The sequence below is a fragment of the Acromyrmex echinatior genome, chromosome 6, assembly GCF_024713525.1.
Source record: "Acromyrmex echinatior isolate Ae372 chromosome 6, ASM2471352v2, whole genome shotgun sequence".
NCBI classification, from domain to species: Eukaryota; Metazoa; Arthropoda; class Insecta; order Hymenoptera; family Formicidae; genus Acromyrmex; species Acromyrmex echinatior.
The window spans coordinates 13,701,816-13,727,620 of record NC_141857.1 but is presented as its reverse complement, the minus strand read 5'-3'; the positions used below and the strand labels follow the sequence as shown (position 1 = coordinate 13,727,620).

The following is a 25,805-nucleotide window of genomic DNA, read 5'->3' as shown; positions in this document are numbered from 1 at the left end:
ATTATAGTGTCAAACGATTGCGTGTTAAATTTTTTCTCTCTCTTTTCCTTTTTTTTGTTTTTATTTTTATTCCGACATCTAATTACGACGTGAAGTGCATCAGTGTGATCGTGCCGTGTGACATCCCTTCAGTGTTTATGCGCGGAAGTGCCACGAGAGGAGTCAGAGTAGCGCAGGAAATCCCGCGGTGCTCCTCGAGCTTCCCTTTTCCGTCGCACGAGCGATGCATAGAATCTCGTCGGCGCGTGAGCCCTTTTCAGTGGGTCCTCCTACCCCGATCGTCGTGAACTCGACCACAAACCTGCGGCTGTTTTCCGAGCGGACAACAAGCGCTCTGATAGAGCGCCCCGCCATTCAACCTTCCCTGTTCTCCTCCCTCCTTGCCCCTCGTCGTTCATTCTAATCCATCCCAGCCGGGATCACAAAGGGAAAGGTTTCGAGGTGAGCCTGATTTCTCCCTTCCGGATAGCGCAGGGAACAGACGTGCTCTTTGCGTACTTCCGTTCCGCCACTACATCTTAAATGAGACAATGTTCGCAGGAACGCGATGGACCGCAAGCCGCAATAGGCGAACCGACCGGGAACAGGCGTTACGCGCCTTGGTAAGGGAGTATCACACAGTTGTATCCTACGATCCGCGGATATTCACGGACTCCCGACCCAAGAGACACCCAAGTACTATTCAGTGCCCGGCAAACACCCGGATCCGCCGCCGTCGCGCTCCGCTTCACGGATTCTCCCGCAAATCACCAAGATTGACTTTCATTGTGAGGATGGTACCCCGACTGCCGATCCAGTGACACTACTGTTCTCCGTTCTTCCTTGTTTGTAATATTATCTACGCCACGTTGCCAATAAAAATTCACTGAAATCATTACGTTTTGTGTTACTTTTTTTTCATTTTTATTATCCATTCATGCAAGCACTATCCCGCCGCGCCAAAACGACGCGCTTCCAGGGGAGCAAGGTTTCCACTCGTCTCCAACTCTCCTCCTCGATTTCCTCACTCCGGCGGATCGCCTCCGCCGCAAGAAGCGTTCGCGAGATACAGATTATTAAAGCCATCTATTGGAAAAATAATGTATTTCTTTTTACTACACCTAATATATATACAAATAAGTCTTTCTATTCGTGTTGTTCGAGAGCGAGAGCGTTAGAACGAAAATCTGAGCGTTTGAATTACAGTTCGACTTAAGTCGTAATCACACTAGCGATTGCCGATTGAATTGAGATTGCGATTGGCAATTGGCGATCTACAATCATTCGATCACACTGACGATTGTAGTTAGGAATTGTGGCCGCTACAATCGCTTATTTGTGTCTGAAACGAAAAATAGCATTGAAAAAAATGTCAAGAAATATTAATCAATATTAGCAACTGCGGGAGCAAGAATTGATTGTGGTAATTATGCTCCTTGCAAGTAAACGTACCAACAAAAAAATTTGGACGCATCGATGGATAACAAGAAGAAAGGAAAAAGGATTATATCATAACCTTTTCTTGGAACTCAGTCTAGAAGATCTTAATAGATTCAGGAGGAGTATACATAAGAGTTTACATTCTTTAATGTACATCTAAAAAAGAAATATTAAAGTAATCAATTAATAATATTTATTACAGGTGCTTACGTATGGACACAGCAACTTTTGAAGAACTTTTAGAGAAAGTTTCTCTACTCATTGAAAAGAAGAATACACATTTGAGAGAAAGTATTTTCAGCAGCAGAAAGACTTTCTTTAACTTTGCGGCATTTGGCTACAGGTTAGATTAAATTAAATTATTGGATATATAATTGCTTTTGTTTATGTTTTGTATTTTATTTTTAGGAGAGACACAGGAATCCTTATCATTAACTTTTAGAATAGGTCAAAGCACAATATCTGGCATCATAAAAGAAGTATGTCGAGCTATCATTACTGTATTATAAAGGAAGAATATTTAAAAGCTCCTTCTACTGAAATGGAGTGGCAAGAAATTACACGAAATTTTGGTGAACTATAGCAATTTGAAAATTGTATAGGTGCAATTGACGGGAAACACTGTAGAATTGATCCACCACTTAGATCAGGGTTACTTTATTATTGTTACAAGGATTTCTTCAGTATTGTTTTAATGGCAGTTGTCGATGCTTATCTACGCTTTATATACGTTGATATTAGGATAAATGGACGAATAAGTGATTCGGGTGTATGGAATAAATGTACTCTCAAGGTTCGTTTAGAAAGCAACAACCTTCATATTCCGGGTCCATCTCCACTTTCTGGCACAAGAGAAATGTTTCCTTATGTGTTAATAGGTGATGAAGGTTTTCCTTTAACAGAGAAACTCCTTATACTGTATTCTGGTTCTCAATGCTCTGATAGAAAAAAATCGTAGAATTTTCAATTATAGGTAAGATACTTTTTTAAGAATTAAATGTCAAAATTCGCTTGATTATGATTTTATTGATAATGGATCGATGGTAATACTGTATTATACATTTGCCAAGAACTAGACGTTGCTCAGAAAATGCCTTTGATAATCTTGGAGCTAGATTCCAGATATATCAAAGTGCAATGAGATATGATTCAGATGATGCTGAAAAGATAATAATGGCAACTTGCTGTCTCCATAATATGTTACGGAGTAAAGTTGTTGGCAGGGCCATGTATACACCTCCATCATTTATTGATGAAGAAGATATGTCAAGTAAAATCAGACCGGGTGATTTCCGGGAAGAGTCAGCAAATGGTTTAATAAACCTGGATAATCAAGGAGGGAACAGGCACGCAAATTCTATTTTTCTAAGAAATAAATGGCGCGACTATTTTAATGTTGGAGGTGCAGTACCGTGGCAAGAGCGTATGGTGCGATAAAAAAATTGTAACATTATTTATACGTTCTTTAAAAATATATCTTTTATAGCTTACTATCAGAAATAATACACAGTATAAAATACAAGTAATAGACTATATTAATACAGAGAAAAAATTTGCAGATTTTAAATAAGTATTACTTCAATAGTATTAATGAAATATTTACTAAATGTAAACATATATTTAGTTTAAAAAAGTTTAGTTGATTGGAAAAACATTGTGGTACTGTATCAAATAAAGAAACAGAATTATAAAAATAGAATATTGTTATCAGCATTCATTATTTTCCTCTCGCAATTTAATAGAGAGAACAGTAGTAAGAATTTTTAGAATCTCTGTTTCACAATACAAACGTCTTTCTGGTTCCATCTCCCTTAATCGAGCAGCAATAAATAAACCCAGATGTTCGCAAGCATCATAATCCTAGGTGATTGTTGATGCATTTGATTTTGTGACATTTTCGTATTACCTATTCTTTTTAATGCTTGTACTGCTTCTTCCATAACAGTTGTCCTTTTCATTGCGCCACGCTTTACATAAACTGAATTATTGGCTTGCTTGTTATTTTCAGACATAGAAGTTGAATTTGAAGATTGCGAAGATGTAGATGTACAGCGAGAATTTTGTAAGTTTTCAGAAGCAAATAATTCAGAATTTGTAATGTGAAACGCACATGGCTCTTCAGATAATACAGATGTATGTGGAACTCCAACTTTTTCAATTGAAATACTGCTACTGCTGGCAGATGCAGTTATATGTGTGAGTGGCACATTTGTTTTCGCAGAAGATTGTTCAATTATATTTTCAGGAGAACATGTGGGCTCTAATAAAGACGGATTTAAATCTATAGAACTGGTATCTTGATATAAAGGCTGTGAAGTAGATTCATCTAAGATGTTGTCTGATATCAATAATTTTTAAAATAGAACATAACGTCTAATTTTATATTTATGATGAAATGAATTATGTATAATAATATACACCCAATTAATTAAAAAAAACCATTTCTCATTTCTTAAAAAGAAATTGCTTATTTTTTTTACTTAATTCTTTAGTTATAGTTACCTGTAAATTAGAATCAAAATGTATATTATTTTTAATTGCATTTGCAAGAAGATTATTGTTCATTTCTTCATTGTTGTTACTGATAATAAATGCCTGACCATCTTTTAGATCATCAAGATTTGATGAGCTTTCTATTTGCACACAGGCTTTCTTTAAGAATAGCAGACTTGTGTAGAATGACTACTTAGGTTTATAAATCTCATCTGTACCTTTACCACTGCATCTCTGTTTTGATTCTCTTATTCTTTTTTCATTGTTCATAAATATAGTTCTCATATTAATGAATCTGTCTCGAATTATTTCAGCTAAAAAATAAAATATTTTAGATATTTAGTTTAATATAGAGAAATATAACCTAACATAACCTTAATCTATTCCATTAAGGACAAGGAAAATGAGATAAAGAAAATTCATAAAAATAAAATTTACAGCTACATTATATACTTATTTAAATCTTCTACTTACCTGTTATATTTGAGATCCCCATAAGATCTGCTACCTCTTGCCAAAGGACTTCTTTTATATCATTTCTTGTGTACATTGGATGAGAAACATTCCACAACTGCGGTCTATTTTTTACCGCATCAATCAATAAAAATTCTTGATCAATAATAAATGTCTGCTTTTTTGCATTATACACATAAACATAACTTGTATTCTTGTATTAAGTATGACACTTTTGACTATAATTTAATATATTATATTATCGAGACACATGTGATTTGATATCACGTGACTAAAATCACAATATTTCATTGGTTACGATTGGCCGACAACTGCGATTGACGATTAGAAAATAGAGCATTGTCTAAACGGCAATCACTAATCTCAATCGGATCTCAATCGGTTACTGCTTTGCTTTGATTGGTTGAAAAGTAATCGTCAATCACCAATCTCAATCCAATCGGCAATCGCTAGTGTGATTACGGCTTTACGCGAATCTCCGATTATAAGTCGAACGCGGCGGTTTTCTGGCGGCGGAGCGTCTCACAGACGATTGTACTTTTTGCGGAACGTTCGCTTTAACCGAAAAAGCGAAGAAGGATCGCGGCTCGATCGATTCAGCTCTATTATCTCCTTTGTAGCACAGATGCTTTCTTTTTTAATCGCCTATGAGATTCTAGAAAATTATAAAATTGAGATGATCCCCACGATTCGAGTTGCGATTAGCAATTCTCGACTGCGATTGCCAAGCAGTACTCACTCTATTGCCATGCGCGTCCGCCAAATCAGGAATCCTTGGAATGTTCCTATGTTACGCGTTTCGCGTCACGCGAGCGCGCGTGCGCTGTGATTACTTTGAATGTGATTGCCGTTTTAGCGGTTGGAATTTGTGTACGTGCGACATGCAAGATTGATTATATTTTTTGCCTTTATTTACGAAGTGATTGTCAAGTTTGTGTTTTTTGGAAACTTCTAGAAACGTTTGAAATTTTTCGAGAAGCTTCCAATCTGCCTGTCGCACGCACACCAAATCTACGAAAACTGATTTTTAAGATGCATCTCGAACACATGTCGTCTTACAATGTTTATCATAACTTATCTATATCGTGACTAGTTCTCATTTCTGTTGTTTGTCAGTCATTATATCATAGCGAAATGTCATTGTTAAATTTAAAATACTTGTTGTTAACCATTCTGTAGCTATACTTTATATTCTTAGAGGACTTAAAATATCAATAAATGGTTTATCTATCTTTCTATTTATCTCTCTTCCTCCGTGACTCAAGCGTCCGACAACTGATTTGGAGGCAGTGGGCGAATATCGATTCGTTATTTTTTTAGGGGCAGTTCATCCGCTGTGTCATTCCATCTATCTTACCCTAGAGTCCTCGAGAAAGGGCCTTCCTAGTGATGTTATCATCGTGCACGATTTATTTTAAGAAAACTAAAAGTATTAAATTAATGAAGATAATGAGATTGTCTTTTCTATTAGGTGTTGGAATTAATTCGTAGCGTTTTTAATGAAAGAATGTTATTTATTTCACATGAGCATTAAAAAATATATTAATGAAAGTACTTCCCATCACTTGTAAAACGCTACGAATTAATTCCAACACCTAATACATTAAAAACGACCATTATCAAATTACAAGTCAATATTAAATTTAGTTTTCCGTGACTAGTTCTTTTTTTCGTCTTATGTAGTAAAATCAATATTTAATTTTTTTATAAATGTGCCGGGATTAAACTATAAACAGAAGTCCATATGCGCAGTAAAATATAAAGATATTAAGGCTCCTGAGTAGTCACTATGTTAGAATCGTGATGAGAAACGAGGAATGATATGTTAATTTATGTTGCATGTCATTTGTAAATAAAAAAGACAATTTGGATAAATCTAAATGACGAAATCACTTTAAAACATTTGTAAAAATCGACAAAAACTGTCCTTTCTTCTCTTAATAATCAGTAAGTAAATGGTCGTAAAAAGCACGTAAAGTGAACCTCTTTCCAGAAAAACACACAGTCTGAAACAACGGTTGTCGGAACACACGGCTATTGAAACGAGTAAAATATACACTTTTATGTATAGAATTCCAAGATAACTGTATTTTCCGTCCATTTTTAGGACTTTCATAAGACAATTCACATTTTTTTCATAATTAAGCAAATAATAACGAAATAGCATGCAACACAAATTTCGTCGTCAAAACGTCACTTTTCCAAGCCTGTAAGTTCAGTCATTTGTCGTGGCGAGACTGTAACACTGTCGTGTCTACGCTGTAACATGCATACAAACACGAGCTCATATACATATACTCGCCTTCGGTGTTCCAAGAGCACATGTATATGGACTCGTACTCGTGACCAATTTCGTCAGGCCGCCGTTTGATTCTGTGTCGTCACCGTCAATGCAGAGTTCTTAGCTGAATACTAAGGAACCTTAAGATTCTTGTAATCTACAAAATTATCGTCAGAAGGATGTAATATTACATTGATTTAAATGAAAACATCTTTATCTGATTTTGATAACAATTTGTGGTCTCACATAATATGCTTTCACACAATATGTACATATATTTAGCAATTTAAATTACATAACACATTAAATTACACATTAACAAAAATATGAATTTATAATAGCAATTTATGCAAGTAATTACATTAAATACTTGTTATTACACATTAATTATATCATTAGATATTATTAAGTTGGTACGTATGAAATGTCGGATTTTTAAGTGAATATATAAAACTGCATATCTTTTTTCAAAAGCTGTTTATTTAATCAAAATATGCTCCATTTGTTTCAATACACTTTTCCCAACGAGATTTTAATGCATAGATGCCTGTCTTAAAGAAATTCTGATCTTTAGAATCAATAAACTCTGATATGGAATTTTTCAATCTTCATTTTCTGTCTTCATTTTCATACTGTTTAGCTCGTAAAAACTGTTCTAAATGTTTAAAAAAATAAAAGTCGATTGGCGAAAGATCCGGTGAATAAGCTGGGTGCTGCAAAATTTCATATTTTAATTCATTCAATTTCACAATTGTACGACGTATGCGGCGTTATCGTGGAGAAGTATTGGGCTATGCCGATTAACAAGTGATGGGCGTATAATTTTCAATTTTTCATGCATTTCATTAATGTACTGGCAGTACTTTTCAGCTGTAATTGTCTCCCCAGTTCGAAGGAATGAGTAATGAATCCTCCAGTCACATTTCACCAAACTGTTATTAAAATTTTCCGTGGATGAAGTGATGGCCTTGGAGTATGAGCACAAGCCTCATTCTTATCAAGCCACCGAGCACACCTTTACCTATTGTCGTAAAGAACCCGTTTTTCATCACAAGTAATAATCCGATCGAAAAATGGCTCTCGATGAAATCGGGTTAGTAATGATGAGCATACGTTCAATCGATCCAGCTTATTTCGCTCGGTTAGTTCGTGCGGTACCAATTTTTTTCACCTTGCCAATTTCAGAAAGGTGTCGCAATATCGTTGTATCAACTTTCATTCTGGTAGCAAGTTCCCTTGTAAATATAGTTGGATTCGTTTCCACCAATGCTTTCAGAGCATCATTTTTCACGTTTTGGGTCTTCCACGCGGTTCATCTTGTAGGGAAAAATTCAGACCGAAATTTTTCAAACCAACGCTGCACTTTTCGATCGTTAACAGTATTCTCCCCAAATGCCTGGTTTATATTGCGTGCAGCTTTTGCAGCATTATTACCAAGTTTATACTCATATAAAAAAATTACATGAATATCGGTTGAATTCATATCCTTACGAAATTCAAAACAAATAACAAAATGGAACACTTTTGAGAAAATCTTTGTTGAAATGTGACTCTGGCAATGGACAATACGATTATAAACGAGGTTATACCAAAAACAAAAGCATAACGAAAACAGGGAGACAAACGTTCATATGTAAAAAAAATCCGACATTTCATATGCACCAACCTAATACATTAGACATTCCTATATTTTTACAAGCATAATGATATTTTCATTATCGGACGATACATATCGTCAGCGATGTAATATTGTCCTAATTAGTTTAGGACAAAAAATCGGTTGCGTTTATTTAAAACTAATGTTTATGAGTACAAAATCTGTACTTAGAAGTACTACATTTATTTCTAAACTGTACATTTATATGATCACGACCATGTATATAATCCATTAAAAAACTTGAAATTATCTAAAACTTCTATTGTAGTCGGATCAGAATTGCAAAAGTGGCTCAATAATTCTTCGTTGAATCCACAATCGCTTAAATTTTCTTGCCCAAAAACATTAGACGATACTTTTGTGATACTGTCATCTGCTCTCGTTGCAATCGCGTGGCCTATAAAAGTATAAGAGTTATATTTTGGCTATTTGGCTCATAATATTTCGTTGATTAATATGTATTCGCATGTCCATACCATGTCTTGCTGTGGAAAATGGAGTTGTTGAGGCCAATTGCGCGCAGCTTACCGAATATTGCTCTAATTGACTGGATTTCATCAAATGGCAGAGAGAAGGCAATACATGGGGCAAAAGAGGTCCTCTCAATTCGAGAGAATAATATCTATCATTATTATCATGCACTATGCTTTCTCGAACCTTTGTTATTAAAAAAGAAAAAAAGCAACAGTTGTAAAATCAAACAGTTCTACAAGTTCTACAACAGAAATGAAATGTTCTATTAATTATGCGATACCTTAAGCGGTTTTAATGTAGCACCATGAAAAGCTGTCGGAGCTAAAAGCGTAGGAGGAACACCCGCTAACGCACCGGTCGCCGCGATAGCTGATTTACAATTAATTAAAAAGTTAAATAACGCTTGCGTCTCCACACCTCTTACGAACACAAGGGATTGTCTCAAGTTATCTACTTCGCTTTCTTTTTCCAAAGTCATTCTTGCCTAAAATGAATCCAAATATGAACATAAATTGAGAATTATTACGCACAATATTTATGCGTACCTGTGAGTGATTAATTTTCTTTATTTCTGAATTTTCTATACCAAGACTTTCGAGCCATGCATCTTGAGTTTCATCATCATCTTCTTTTTCTTTCTCATAATAGTCACTCTCATGTTGACAATCCTTAGTAGATACAGCATCTACAGTTTTAGAATCAGAATCTGTTGTATCAGATCGTCTTTTGGAATCTTTCCTTAAAGGCATAGAATATTCTATTTCTAAAACATATTGAACATAAGAGACATGATTATTATTTTAAACTTTAATATTTAAAAATCTGTTTTTATTTTTATTTCGTAATGTAGTTATATTTCATTAACCCCTTCAAAAATCTGATTTTAATGGAACGTTACAAAAATTTTTTTAATTCAATTCAATTGAATTATTTTTAAAAATAATTTTTTAGGGCAAGAGTCTTAACCAACTCGATTACTGAGGCTTAGGAAATATTCCTCACAATAACTATATGTATAGAGTAGGGAGATTTTCAAAATGAAAAAACGGGACGCGAGCAAAGTGAGCTAGAGAAAAATTGTAAAAATTATCGATTAATTGAATTTTGCTATAGGGGTTAGTAAGGGTCAAAGAATTTTCTAAGGATTTTTCTACAGCGTCGAAACAAATGGTTCCATTTATTGCGATATAATATTGATATAAATTATTATTAATAATATAATAATATTGATATAAATTATTATTATATTAGCTAAGTAAACAGTAAAAGATACATATTGTATTTCGTTTAAGTAATGTTATAATCAATAATACGTGCTAATAATAAATGTCGTGATGAGAGCACGATGGTTGCAATAGATTTCCAGATCCTTCAATACTTTGTATCGTTTGTAGGACATTTTGCATGGCATCGCATTTATCTGATAATGATATTTGCTTAAGAAACCTAACATTTGTTAAAATCGAATTGTGAAATGCTCTTCTTAAGAAACTCTCTAAACCAAATAGTTCTAAAACACAATCAATCGGAGACAGAAGGCGCGAAATTCAAGCATCGTATTTTTCTAGACGTTTCGTTTACATATCAATTGGACAAATCGAGTGGACATATATGCGTCCCGTTAGAAAGTTGTCAGGACAACGGGATGCAACTAAAAAAAAATAAGATCAATTCTGTTATTAAAAACGGGACTGATCTAGTCACCTAGTATAGAGAGAAACGCATTTTATGACTGCGTGTATACAAATACATATATATTTCTTTAGAATGATCGTACATATAAAGTATAACAGAGAACGCTATCATTTTCATTCATTCAAAATTAGATGTTTCGAATAATACAATTAAATAAATTTATTTCAGATATGATTGCATGTCGATAACTTTCGGACTTTCAACACAATCAGTCTAAAACAATCAGTCTACTAATCCCCTGATTGTGTTGAAAGTCTGAAAATTATCGGCGCGCAATTATATTTGAAATAAATTTATTTAATTGCATCATTCGAATCGTCTAACTTTGACCGAAATGATGGAGTTCTTTGTCATATTTGATATATTCTCATATGTACGGTCGTTCTAAAGAATATAATATTATTAATACGGTATAGTAATGGCTTTTCAAGCATTCAAGCCAACTCTAGTTCTTATTGCGAATATTATAATATTTTTTTTATAACAAACAAGAAATAATTCTAGATATTTTGACCATTATTAGGTCATCTTTAATAAATTTGTTCAAATACAATGTTTATATAATAATTTGTCGTTACATTTCCTTTATCAATCTTTTATCATTATAATTAATCTTCAAACTTTCAAACGCATCTACAATTACGATAATTAGAAAATATAAAATAATATAACATACAGTTAAAATTACAATATAACTTGAGAGTGAAATCAGTTAAATTTTCGCTCATATATTACTCGCCGCCCTGCTGCATATATATCTGTTCCATTTTCCATCTGCTATTCCGCTTCTTTTAACAATTGTGCCAAGAAAATGCTAGTGTTATACATTTATCAATTTATTCTCTTACAACAACCGTGGCCAATATTTGCATAGAAGTCGTCATTTCTATAATATCAAATTAAAAACTCAATATTTGTTTATTTTGTAATAAGTCGTCAAATTTATTATTAAGTTAAAATTTTTATGAAAGTCATTAAAGTAATAAAAATTAGTCAAATTAGTCATTAAGTTAAACAAATATATCAGAAAATCATTAACATGAAATCATCGTTATAAATTTGAATAATAATTGTTTAAGATTTTTCAATTGTTATCAAAAATTAATATAGTCATTATGAATTGAAAGATTGAAAATAATTGTCTGCAACATATCCATACAATTTGACCACAATTATCATACATTCATCAATTTCTCCATTAAATATATAAAGTGACGAGAGCAGTACGATGCTTATAGCACAACGATTCGATAACATATGTATCCTTAACAAGAAGCAAAGACTAATCATTCCCTCTATCATTGAGGAGGGGATGTATCTTCTAATATAGGAAGACAGACATTTGGGAATTTTTCCGTACCACTATGCTTATTTAAATGGGTCTACTTTTTTATGTATATCATCTCTGATAAGAGATTTTTTGTAATAAAATGGTTGTTGTAAGAGAATAAATAGAGAAATGTATAACACTAGCATTTTCTTGGCACAATTGAGCAATTGTCAAAAAAAGCGGAATGAAAACAGATGGAAAATGGAAGATATGTATGCAGCAGGGAGACGAGTAATATATGAGCAAAAATTTAACTGATTTCACTCTCAAGTTATAATTTCAACTTTATGTTATTGGGAGTACAAATTAATTCGGTCCGTTTTCCAAAAGATGGCTCCGGCTGTTGTGAATGGTTTATAATGACAGCTGATTTTGGCGTTTTCAGAGAGGTTAGACATCTGCTAATAATATTCAGTTTATATCGCTTTGAGTTTCATACAAAAACTTTGATTTTTGCTGTGTTTGAAATGTTGAATTTTGTGTTAATCAAGCAGCATTTGCGGAAGGTTCTAATTTTCTGCTTTAATTGGAAGAAAAGTACAGCTGAAGCCCATCGAATGCTTGTTGAAGTTTATGGTGACACTGCTCCAACTGATAAATCATATAGGGAATGGTTTCGACGTTTCAAGGATGGAGATTTCAGCGTTGAAGACAAGCCTCGCTCTGGACAGCTAAAAAAATTCGAAGACAAAGAATTAGAGGCATTACTCGAAGAAGATCAGAGTCAAACGCAAGAGGAGCTTGTAGAATCATTGGGAGTAACTCAACAAGCTGTTTCTGTACGATTGAGAGCCAATAAGGGAATAATTTAAAAACAAGGAAATTGGGTGCCTTATGAACCGAGAGATGTTGAAAGGCGATTTTTCACTTGCGAACAGAGATGAAAGACAACAAAGAAAAGATTTTTTGCATCGGATTGTGACTAGAGATGAGAAGTGGATATTCTACATCAACCTCAAGAAAAAATACTACGCTAAGCCCGGTCAATCGTTGCCATCGACCTCAACATCAACACCAAAGCCGAACATTCATGGTTCGAAGATCATACTCTGGTGGGACCAAAAGGGTGTTGTTTACTATGAGCTGCTGAAACCTGGCGATTCCATTATGGGCGATCGGTATCGGCTACAATTTGTTTGAGCCGTGCATTGTGAAAAAAACGACCAGAATACGAGCAAAGATATGATAAAGTTATTTTTCTTCATGACAACGCTCGGCCTCATGTCGCAAAAATCGTAAAAAAATATTTGGAAACGCTTAAATGGGATGTTTTACCGCACCCGCCGTATTCTCCGGACATTGCTCCTTCTGATTATTGGTTGTTTCGAAGGATGCAGCACGATTTGGCAAATCATCGGTTCACTTCTCCAAAATTAGATTGTCTCCAAAAACGTCATTTTTTCGAGATGGAATTCGAAAATTGCCTGAGAGATGGGGAAAAAGTAGTAGCCAGCGATGGACAATACTTTAATTAATCTGTTCATTCATTTTGTTTTGAAATAAATGCATTTTTGAACACAAAAAAACGGACCGAACTAATTTGTACTCTCAATATATTAGAGAAATAATGCTCGTATATTTTTTAAAAAATTAAACAATGTCGTGACTTATTTCGAGCTTATAATTAGAATAACTTTAATATTAGAATAAATTAATATAATTAACATAAGAATATAAATACTATTCTAAATAATATTCTAAACATTTCGGCTTACAAAGCCTTCTTGAGTTAAAACGCAGAAATACAATATTAAATTAACAAACCAAACAAATACAATGAAAATTTAAATAAACCATCAGTGATCAATATATAAAAAATTCAAACGTCAAAAAATATTGACAGACTACAATAAGATAAGAAGATTTTAAATACCTCAATCAACAGTAGATTACATTATATCCCTCGATAAAATAGTTTTGCCTTTTATTTAAAGATTTTTATTTAATTTTTATTGTATTTATTTATTTAGTTTGTTAATTTAATATTGTATTCCTTTTAACACTGAAGAAGGTTTTGTAAGCCAAATTTGTGTAGAATATTATTTAGTATTTATATTCTTATGTTAATTATATTAATTTAAAGTTATTCTAACTACAAGCTCGAAATAAGCCACGACATTGTTTAATGTTATATTATTTTATATTTTCTAATTATCGTAATTGTAGATGCATTTGAAAGTTTGAAGACAATTAATTATAATGATGATGAAGAGATTGATAAAGAAAACGTAACAACGAATTACTATATAAACATTGTATTTGAACAATATTGAAGATGACCTAATAATGATCAAAATGTCTAGAATTATTATAGTTTATGAATAAACAATTTTTAAATATTCGCAACAAGAATTAGCATCGGCTTTAATGCTTTTGTCTACATTTTATTGATTTACTAAAGAATATGATATATACATAATGACTCCAAATTTTAGCCCCACTCGTTCTCAGCAGGTAGAGCGGATTAAACTGAGTCGAAAAATCCTCTATCATTTTAGTTAACAAAATATTAACATTTAAAGATAGCCGAATACGTATCCGCCCGACTTACTATTGCCGATTATTAATAATATTATTAATACTATATTATAATATACACAATGTATATAATATATTATAATGTACATAAGGTTTAATGGGGTTAAGATTATTTTTCATCATATAGTTAATATTTCATTATTTGTATTGTATTGGACATGTATAGCTGTACTTATATTACCATTAAAGACATATTTTTTTATTAATAAATAACTAAATGAAATAACAAAATTCTCTACCTTCTTGTTTTAATGACTGCCGGAATCCACGTGTTGTGGGTGTAACAAGTGCATGAATTTCCGACAATCCACAGATGCCAGCAGCACGAAAGAGCACCGTAAAAGTATTTGCACATACGTAAAAGTATGGACATTGCCTTGCTCGCAATAAGTGAAATAGAGATCTGAAGCTATCACACCATTCTCGGTATAATGCATCTTTCATATTTTGATTATTTACTGTCAATGTGTTATTTGCGAGAGATGCACTCACTTTGTTAGCAGAGCGAGGGAATAATTCTAACCATGGTATAGATGGATGTTGCCATATTAAGCAACACTGATGAAATCTAATAAGAATATTTAAGATGTTATTACAAGACTTAAAAAACAAATAGTATTAGGTGTTGGAATTAATTCGTAGCGTTTTACAAGTGATGGGAAGTACTTTCATTAATGTATTTTTTAATGCTCATGTGAAATAAATAACATTCTTTCATTAAAAACGCTACGAATTAATTCCAACACCTAATAGAATGACAAAAATTAATAAAACTAACCTTGCATTTGGACTGGTATCCAAAGTTGTCTCTTTTTCTCCAATATTTAAACATCTTACAAATCCTGTAGTACCTGATGCCTCTTCACTTGTTTTGAGTTTGCAATTCCATGGAAAAGGCTTCAAAGACATAAACCTCATTTTAGTTTTCAATGTCCAGTCTATAGGAACATGCTTTGCACTCTTTGAGAGATTTATTTCTGGAATCTGATTAATTGATTCTAATTTTGAAAGTACATTAGCAAAAGTTAAGGAATTTTTTATAGATGAATCCTCTGCCGTTGGTTTCTTTCGTCCATCAATATTTAGTAATTCGAACAATGTATTGTCGTTACTAATGTCTAATTCAGAAGACGTTATATCTTTTTGTTTCTTACACGTTTCACTGACTGCAAAAGGATTCTTACGCTTTTGACAGTAAGATATACATTGCAGTACATTACTACTAGAGTTAAGTTCATCTAAATTCGTAGTCGTTTGTTGAGTGCCAGTATTAATAGTCGTTTTATTTATACGCGCTTGAAGTGCACGCTTTTTTAATTTCATGCGATGTAATTGCATCACTTGATCAGGACGCGTCCATTCCAATGTAGTTACATTTTCAGACTCTGATAATGGCATACGTATTAAATTTGACATGTCGCTGTAAAAGTTTATAAGATATGACATATATGTACAAGACATAATCAAAGAAAATTATATAATATTTTTTTTACATTACTACAGATTTTTATATTAAAAAAGTAAAGTATCAATTAAGGGACCAAGGTCCAATGAACTTGACCTTGACATATGTTATCAAGGTCATGACCTTGAGTGACCTCCAACAAGTTTTAGCCATCGCTCTTCCATTAAAAAGTTATTAACAAAAAAAGTTTGAAAAAATAATGTCTTATTTCGGCTACATATAATATTAGAAACTATATATAAGTTTAGAAACTGTTCTAAACTATATCCATCTACTACATTCCACCTCTCCTATTGCCTAGTGGCGCGCGACTTTCCACGGGAACACAAGTTCACTGCTTTAGCAGAAAATTTGGATAAATATGTAGTTTAGGGGACGGTTAGGATTAGCAGAATTAGGACCCTAACCAAACCATGTATTGTAAACTATGTATGCAGAGTAAAGCAGAAAAAAATTTTCTCTTCTAAGAACAAAAGTTATATAAGAAAATATGAAAGTCGTGCGCCCCCAAGCAGAGGAGAAGGAGGTAGGGTGGGAGTCGCTTCGCGTAAAAAGTTGTAAAATATATTTTAAAGCAGAAAATTTCTGTTTTATATAGTGGAAAAGAGATATTATATACGTTAATTTCTTAAATACGTTATTTCTTTTTTTGTTAATAACTTTTTAATGAAGAACGAGCGACGGCTAAAACTTGTTAGAGATCATTCAGGATCACAACCTTGATAACATACATCAAGATCAAAATCATTGGAACTTGGTCCCCTAATTGATACATCAAAAATATTGATTTATCAAAAATAATTTTATAGAATGTTGCACATATCTCAACATATACAGGGTGACCCATTTCTGACCCCCATCTATAACCCCAAATATTTCCTTTTCCTTGCATTTAACAAGAAAATGTTTCAGACAAAAGTTGTATGGTCTCCTGGGGGCCATAAAATGATACCATTTGTTTGACCTTGGATAGTCGCTTAAAGGTCACATCAAGATCACCCTCAATTTCTTTAACTAAACCCACTATTTTTCATTTATTCTTATAGCTCATTTCTAAAACACTATAATAAAACATTTTTTCATTAAGTATTTATCGAGTTGTGAGATTTAAAAGTTACGATATTGCTGACAATAGCGTTATCCGAGATGTACCACGTGGAGGTTAAACGGTCAGATTTACGTAGGCTGCTGGAAAAGTTTCTGCAAACAATATAAAAAAAAACATGTAAAATTCGATAAATGGCTTTATTGTTTTTCGAAGTATTCGTCTTTAAGATCGATACATTTTTGCATATGTTCGAACCAATTTTCGAAGCATTTTTTCGACTCTGAGGCTGTCCTCAGAAATCAGTGTACGAAATGTTTCAACAGCTGCTTCAGGCGATTGAAAAATCGCTCACCACGCATCTTCTTGTTTGGGAACAAAAAGAAGTCATTAAGTGATAAATCAGATGAATACGGACAATGAGTCATCAATTCAATATTTTTATTTAATAAAAAATCAATGGTTTGACGTGCTGTGTGACAGCTGACGTTGTCACGATGAAGGATGATGCGACGATTTTGGATTGTCCTACGCAATTCATTTATGACTTCTGACAAACAAATTGTTGTATACCAATCAGTATTTATAGTCCTTTGATCCTTTAAAGCCACGGTTGCCACATATCCAGTATAACTGAAGAAACAAGCAATCATTTGCTTGGCAGCACTGCGTGAACGAACAACTTTTGTTGGTTTCAGTTTGAAATACCCAAACAGTGGATTGTTGTTTACTTTCGGACTCATACGAATAGATCCATGTTTCGTCCCCAATAACGATGATGTAGACATCAAATTTGACCGACCTCGGTTGAATTTTTTTGAGCATTTTTTTGCTCCATTTAACACGAGTCTGTTTTTGAGCTTCGATCAAATTGTGTGAGATTCAACGACTGCAAAGTTTCCGTACGCTCAAGTGATCATGCAAATCGTATGTATTGCTTTCATGTCAATGCCTAAGGATGCCTGAATCTCGCGGTATGTCATATGCCGGTCTCGCTCAATCATTTCACACACAGCATCAACATTAGTGGCAACAACAGACGTGAATGGACGACCTTCACGGAAATTGTCACAAAGAAAGGTACACGCTGGAATTCGGCAAATCAATTATAAACAATCCTATTGGATGGTGCTTCATCTCCAAAAGGCAAATGAAGTCAATCGATGCATTGTTTTGGAGTTAGATTACATTTGTAATCGTAAAAAATCATTGCCCGAAAATTTTCACGCGAAATTTCCATTTTCTCATAAAATAACTTCTTTTAAAATACTATGCAAACAAAGTTAGTTGGCTTGGGTACAAACTGTTAACTGAATTATAGTTAAAAACGTCTAATTTTACGGATATGATAGTAGCAAAACGTTGGCGACACTGGAAGTATTAGATTGCAGAAACTTTTCCAGCAGCCTACGTACATCTCTTTTGTGTGTGTGCGTGTGTGGGTGTGTGCGTGTGTAAAGGGGGGGGGGTATTTAAAAATAATTAAGTATTTTATTGAAGATGTTTGAAGCCACGTCCACCTTGTTGGAAACATAAACGCAATCTTTTATGAAAATTGTTACGCACTCTATTAAGAACAGTTGGTGTTATGCTTTTGAACACGTTACGAATACGTTGTTGCATATTTTCAATAGCCGGCTCAGTCTCTCCAGGGAAAAAAATCTAATGGCATCAAATCCGGAGATCTAGGAGGCCACTCCTGAGTTTGACTACCTAAACCAATCCACTCTCTTCCGAATATATTATAAATATAGTCCCTAACGTCACGTGCTCTTTGAAGGGGCGCATTAAAAAACCACATTCGAATACGTGTCTGAAGATCAACATTTTCTAAAAAAAATCGGTAACTGATTTTGTAAAAAAATTAAATAATTTTGCGCATTAAGGTTTACTTGAAAGAAATATGGATCAATAACATAATCTCCTACTAAACCGGCTCACACATTAACAGATCATTGCCATTGTAATTTTTCATTCCATTGCCAATGTGGATTTCTTTTAGAATGATAGTGACAGTTATGTCTGTTAACGCCTCCACTCTTATTAAATATGGTTTCATCAGAAAAAAGCATATAACGAAAGAATAACGGATCTTATCTCATTTGATTTTTAGCCCAATTACAAAATCTTACACGATGGATCAAATCCTCGTATTTCAATGCTTGGGTCAAAGTAATATGATATGGATGTAATTTATAATTTTGCAAAATGCGACTCGCAGTTGATTGCGATACACCATGCTGACGTTGAATTTTTCTCGTGGAAGTATACGGATCCATCTGAACAGCAGCAACAGTTACTAGTGTTTTCACTTCGTCAGGTCCAACTTTTCGACATTTTTTCTTTAAGTCACCTCTTTCAGTTCTATTAATCACGTGTTTTATTATCACTTGCGTTGGATGTCGTCTATTAGGAAATCTCTCTGCATATAATCTTTCTGCAGCCTTATAATTGCCTCTAGTCTTTCCTATGATACCTATCATATCGATGATTTCGTGTGACGGATAGTCTGCCATATTACAGAACTGATGAAAAGAATTTTCTACTGAAGAAAATGTTATGGTATCAAGAGGTATCAATGTGACCTCTAAAAAAGTTTGATCACACAAAAAGAACGAAACAACTCAACTAGCAGTTTGGAAAAATATTAAGTTAAACGATGACTTGTTTCATTTTGATCTTTTTACATCTCGTCTGTTAAGGTATGGACCGGTTTAGTAGATTACGTTATTGGTCCATATTTCTTTCAAGCAAACCTTAATGCGCAAAATTATTTAATTTTTTTATAAAATCAGTTACCGATTCTTTTAGAAAATGTTGATCTTCGTATTCGAATGTGGTTTATGCAAGACAGGGCGCCCGCTCAAAGAGCACGCGACGTCAGGGACTATTTAAATAATGTATTCGGAAGAGAGTGGATTGGTTTAGGTAGTCAAACTCAGGAGTGACCTCCTAGATCTCCGGATTTGACGCCATTATTTTTTTTCTCTGAAGAGACTGATCCGACGACTATTGAAAATATGCAACAACGTATTCGTAACGTGTTCAAAAGCATAACACCAACTGTTCTTAATAGAGTGCGTAACAATTTTCATAAAAGATTGCGTTTATGTATCTAACAAGGTGGACGTGGCTTCAAACATCTTCAATAAAATACTTAATCATTTTTAATTACCTATTCATTACACACACACGCACACACCCACACACGCACACACAAAAGAGATGTAAATCTGACCGTTCAACCTCTACGTGGTGTACATCTCAAATAACGCTAATGTCGGCAATATCGTAACTTTTAAATCTCACAACTCAACAAATACTTAATAAAAAAATGTTTTATTATATGTTTTGGAAATATGAGCTATAAGAATAAATGAAAAATAGTGGGTTTAGTTAAAGAAATTGAGGATGATCTTGATGTGATCTTTAAGCGACTATCCAAAGTCAAACTAATGACATCATTTTATGGCCTCCTTGAGATAATACAACTTTTGTCTGAAACATTTTTTTGTTAAATGCAAGGGAACGGAAATATTTGGGATGGTAGATTAAAATGGGTCACCCCATATATTAATTTTAAATTTTATATGTATGGAATATATATATATATATATATATATATATATATATATTGAGTTGGGAGAAAAGTTCTGCGGTACTTTGTTAGCTCAAAATTACATTTTATAATATTTTCATCAAAAATGAACAAAATTTAAATTTAAAAAAAGTTTTAAAGCTTGAAATCTCTACTTTCAAAAGATTACCATAATTTTTTAGTTTATGTGAATTTGGTAATTTTTACGTATAAAAACTGCAAGGTTGAAAACAAAGGAAAAGTTTTCTTTTCACTTTGTGGGTCTGAAAAAAATGTGTCAAAAAAACTTGTAAACAAAATTTCCAATTATCTATTGTAAAAATTTGAAGATTTTCTTACAAAATTGTTTTTTAAAAATGTTCCTATGATTTTTTGTTCTTGAATTATTCATAAGTTAAATAAAAAGGAGCATTTTGACTTTGATTGCTCATAACGTCATTAAAATTAATTGTACTGCAATTAAAAAAACAAACAGATTCTTAAAACTGAAACATTGCTCTATCCAGTGAAATAATTGCAAATTATCGAATTAAAGTATCATAATTACAACAAATAATTAGAATTAAATGTATTAAGAAAATTTTACAAGCTACTAATAATTAACATATATTAATTATTACATATAATAATTATTTACATATAATAATTAACATATAATTTACATATATTTGCATAACATATTTCAACTATGAGAGAACATTTTTTTTAACCATTGTGCAATAATATAAGGACATAATATCACATCTTCAGCTTAAATTTATATTAATTAATTAATCTGGAGACACTGGTAGTGTCTCGGCACTAAGCTACATGCAGTGACACTGCCGTGGCTATTTTACACGAGCCGGCGAGTTGCCAGGAATTTAGATTATTGGATCTCAATAAGGGCTGAATTGATCAGATTCTAAGTGTGCTCAATTGATTGCATCCAGTCTAAATATATAATGAAAATATTTTTGTTTTTTCTCTATGTACCCTACGAGCCCAGATATTGCGATGCAAAATTCGAATCTAAAACTTTTATATTAAGATTAAGAAACATCGCCGTCGTCGGCTATGGAATGGGGGATTTGTCCTTTTGGAATTTTTGGCGTAAAAGACAAATGTGGCGCTGGCAATGCACACACATTACACATGTCTGTTTTCTGTGGCTGATGATAAATTAGTGTACACTTTTGGAATTAAAGTGAAACAGATTAAGAAATCCGTCACATCGATGATACAGAGAAACACGTAAGTGATTTTCTACTTCTGCAATTACACAAATTAGTCTTAGTCGACACATTTTTGCACGAAATAAGCGAATCTGGCAAAAAAAATGTATCGCTTTACTCCGTGGACCGAAGTATTAATCGTTAAAGTTGTTGATGATTATTCAAGTCAGGAAATCTGTCACATCGATGGCATAGAAGGACATGAGAACATATAATTGAAATGTAATTTAAGCTAGAATAAGTATTTTCTGCTTCAATTATACAAATTCTCTGCTTTAAGAACAAATTTTTTGCTTTAAGAATACAAATTATTTTCTATATCATTTTTATTTTTACAGCAGAGCATTTGTCTTGGTTAAATTTGTCTGCTGTAAAGCAAAAAATTTGTTTAATTCTTTATGCCATCAATGCAACAGATTTCCTAATCTGGATATCTGTCAACTTTAACAATTAATAACTCGGGGCAGAGCGACACATTTTTTTGCCATTTGTTCATGTAGTGCAAAAACGCGAATGAGTCTAATTTTATCAACCTCGAGAAGGTGAGGAAAATTCAACAATTACCGAATATTAATGTCTTGTATAAATTTAATTGTTTAGTACGTTATAATTCGACCTTGTTCGTACATTATTGTGTAACTTGTAAAGTATTTTCAAGATTTATTAACATGTTTTCGGCATTATAATTCAACTGTGAGACAAGATGCTTTGAAACAATTAAAAGACATCTTATTACAAAATCCTATAAAAGTTTTACATTCACAATTGAATTCTCTGTTACATGGTATCGCAACTTTATTTCTTGATAAAGAGAAAAAAATACACACAAATTCATTTCATGCACTTAATTTTATTCTTGGCCTTATCTCAAATGAACAATTGACATCTTTGCGTGAAATTATATAATATCGTATCTGAGCTGTCCAATACACATATTGCTCCACGTGTGAAAGAAGATTCTCTATTTTTCTTAGATGTGCTTGTACAAAATTGTAATAGTGCATTGGCAAAAGATAGCCATAAAATATTACCCAATTTTTTGGATATGATATGCAGGTTACATAATGAAGATAACCCTGTGGCACAATTAATAACAACATTACATTCCAAAAATACTAATATAAATTTGTTAACTACAGGAAACTTTGTATAGGTACACCATCGATTATGCCTCCGTTTGTGAAAATGAAAAAATATATTGTAGTTTATAACGATAGTGCGACTCAATTTTGTGAAATTAATCTTGACGAAGATATGATCTTGATAGATAATCGTGAGAAAGAAACCTTACTTATACAATATAATATAAAAGAATTTGTAAAATATATAAATTTATACTAATGTAAATTGATACTAATGTCTGATATTTGGCTCGAATGTCCAGATGAGAAAGTTGAGAGATTACACAGAGATTACAATTTTGAGCAAATTGTAATTATGCAATCGATTATGGAATACATGAATACGGATTATTGAAGATTGGATCAAGATGATTATAGCGTCAAACGTATGACGCGTTGGTTTAAAGATACGTTTCATGATGCATATGAAAAATTTTCTATCGAGGTTTCCTTAAAACTAAAACCTCTTATTAACGAATCAGAAAATGTCAAAAAGATTTTTCTTAAATGGAATTTATGGAAGGATATTTAGAACAAAATTTAAGACTGTCAAATTCACATTTAATTTACATCTCTGTTTAACTGCAACGAATAATTTCCTAAATCTGTCAGGAGCTATTGCATATTCATTCTGAAGTATTTAAATGATAAATTATTATTATGTAATAAACACAAGTAATATTATTATGTATGAGGCATTTTTTCCGAACTTTTCTCATTTTCAAGTATTATTGAAGATTGGTGCGACTCGTCGACTTTACCTCACTAACTAAACTACTAAAAACTTTATTTTTGAAAGCTGGATCAGTTTGGTATAGCAACTGTATTAATTTGAATCATATTTTAAGACTGATTATTGAAGCATCTTCTCGTTTGCCTAAGAAATAATTGCAATCGCATTTATATTTAATTATTGATGACATTAAACAGCAATTTAAATGAGTTACACAGGTAATTGTTTTAAATAAAAAGTAAAAACTGTAAACACAGTAGATAAATCAACAGTAGATTAATTTATGTAGAGTACTCATTTAGGAATATGTGAGATAATGACGTATAATTAACTTAGTACAGTCTAATTATTACTAATTATTACTAATTATTACTAATTATTACTTGTTTCGTTTGACAGTGAAAAAATATTTGAAAGCTTTGTTGCGATCTTCTACTCCTGAAGCCTATTCCTGAAACCGAGCACAGATGACGTCGTAATTTGTATGATCAGTCAAATAGTTTTACGTTTTAAGGAATGGATCCGGGAAGAACCGATAACTAAACATGAATCTATTATCGGTAAATTATATGTCTTTGAATAAATTATGATATAATAATTTCATTTCAGAGGAATTTAAACTATTTAGATTGAAATGGGAAGATCCTTCAATAAGATATACGTATACTTATATACGTATAGATTTCATTTCATAAAAATTAAAGATAGTACGATTTGGATTAAATAAATAATAATAAGGCAGTATCTTAGGTTTTACTTTTGATTTTGATAATATTAGGTGTTAGAATTAATTCGTAGCGTTTTACAAGTGATGGGAAGTACTTTCATTAATGTATTTTTTAATGCTCATGTGAAATAAATAACATTCTTTCATTTAAAAACGCTACGAATTAATTCCAACACCTAATAGAATTTAACTTGCCACAATTGTTGATATCAATTCTTTTATAAAAATAATATACATATCATTAGAAATTAATAATATACATATCATTAGATTATATTCATTATTTATTTAATTTGGCATGATATAAAGAAATGGGATTTAACTTTGCGCTAGCGAAATTCTTGATATCAAATCTTTTAAAGGAATGGTACATATCATTAAAGTTAATATTATTTATATAATTTGATATTCGATGAATTACATGGAATTTAACTTGGCGCCAATTTTGTTGATATCAAATCTTTTATATGAATGATATATATCATTAGAGTTAAGTAAATAACAAGAGACAATACTATTTGTGTTTTATTTTTTAATTTGATAGAACTTAACTTGATTAATTAAGATTGTAGCATCTGAGTTTTAATTTTTCATTAGATACATTAATTTTTTTCGAAGAGTAATAATTTTTGACAGAGAATTAAAGTTGAGATTACTTGGGTTGGAATAAGACCTTCAATAAGAATATTCTTGAAGGAAAATTAAAACTACTATTAATTATTATAGATTGGATACTTAGGTTTAAAAAGCACTTATTCTTTTAGCGCCTTTTTTTACCTTTTTTAAAAAGGTAAAAAGTTTGTATCAATACATAGTATCGATCATCACGCATTTTGTAAAGACGAACATCTTTATAAACAATTTACCTTATAATTGATTTCAAGAAATAGATTTTCATGTGTTTATATGAAATTTTGGAGCAGGCCAAAATTGACCCCTATTGACCCTTTTTCTTTGTGAAATAATTTTTATATAATCAGTTTTAAAGAAGAATTGAAGGTATACAATTACTTAAGTCTGTAAAAACATCAAAACGACGGTCATCTGTATTTTCCGTCATTTTGTATTTAGAAGAATAATAATTACCAAATACTAGTGTACAATTTGCATTATATATATATATAATATATATATATATATATATATATATATATATATTAAACAACAATATCAAGAGTGTACATGACAGAGTCAAATAAATATAACGAAAAAATTTTTTAAAATAAAAACTCAAACAAGAAGTATATTTAATATAATATTCTATAAATAATTTAAAAGGTTATAGATATATTATAATACATTATATATATATATATATATATATATATATACAGGGTGCGTCACCAAAATCCGGACAAATCGAACAATTCCTTGTCGTGGCAGCCTCAGAGAATCTCTTTAATGCGTACGATTTGTATCGAAGGTCCTTCTCGGCAATTCGACGCATTGTTGGCTCGCTTACACCAACAATCGATGCTAATTTTCGCAACGATTGCCTTGGGTCATCCGAAATCAGCGTTTGAGCCCTTTCAACGACTGCA

The 25,805-nt window shown here is 32.3% G+C and overlaps 1 protein-coding gene and 2 pseudogenes across 4 annotated transcripts in view; 1 reads left to right on the top strand and 2 right to left on the bottom strand.

Moving 5' to 3' along the window:
• Nucleotides 1–42: 42 nt before the first annotated feature.
• On the bottom strand, nt 43–4,585 carry LOC147909502 (uncharacterized; annotated as a pseudogene). The gene is made up of 3 exons (XR_015545285.1): nt 4,387–4,585; nt 3,877–4,226; nt 43–3,770 (listed from the first exon to the last, which is right to left on the bottom strand). The product of XR_015545285.1 is annotated as an uncharacterized LOC147909502 (transcript).
• A 1,462-nt stretch (nt 4,586–6,047) lies between these two features.
• The window catches only part of hd (humpty dumpty), a 67,820-nt gene continuing 48,062 nt past the window's right edge, over nt 6,048–25,805 (bottom strand). For 2 of the 3 annotated variants that reach the window (XM_087406870.1, XM_011070519.2), the window contains 6 exons: nt 15,140–15,781; nt 14,601–14,929; nt 9,344–9,561; nt 9,079–9,282; nt 8,801–8,981; nt 6,048–8,721 (listed from right to left, as the gene is read on the bottom strand). In XM_087406870.1, coding sequence (XP_087262996.1) covers nt 8,534–8,721; nt 8,801–8,981; nt 9,079–9,282; nt 9,344–9,561; nt 14,601–14,929; nt 15,140–15,777 — 1,758 coding nt within the window. In that variant the 5' untranslated portion in view covers nt 15,778–15,781 and the 3' untranslated portion in view covers nt 6,048–8,533. The remainder of the gene's footprint in view (nt 8,722–8,800; nt 8,982–9,078; nt 9,283–9,343; nt 9,562–14,600; nt 14,930–15,139; nt 15,782–25,805) is intronic. The other variant, XM_011070520.2, reaches the window with a different exon arrangement.
• Nucleotides 19,426–25,375, top strand: LOC147909501 (uncharacterized; annotated as a pseudogene).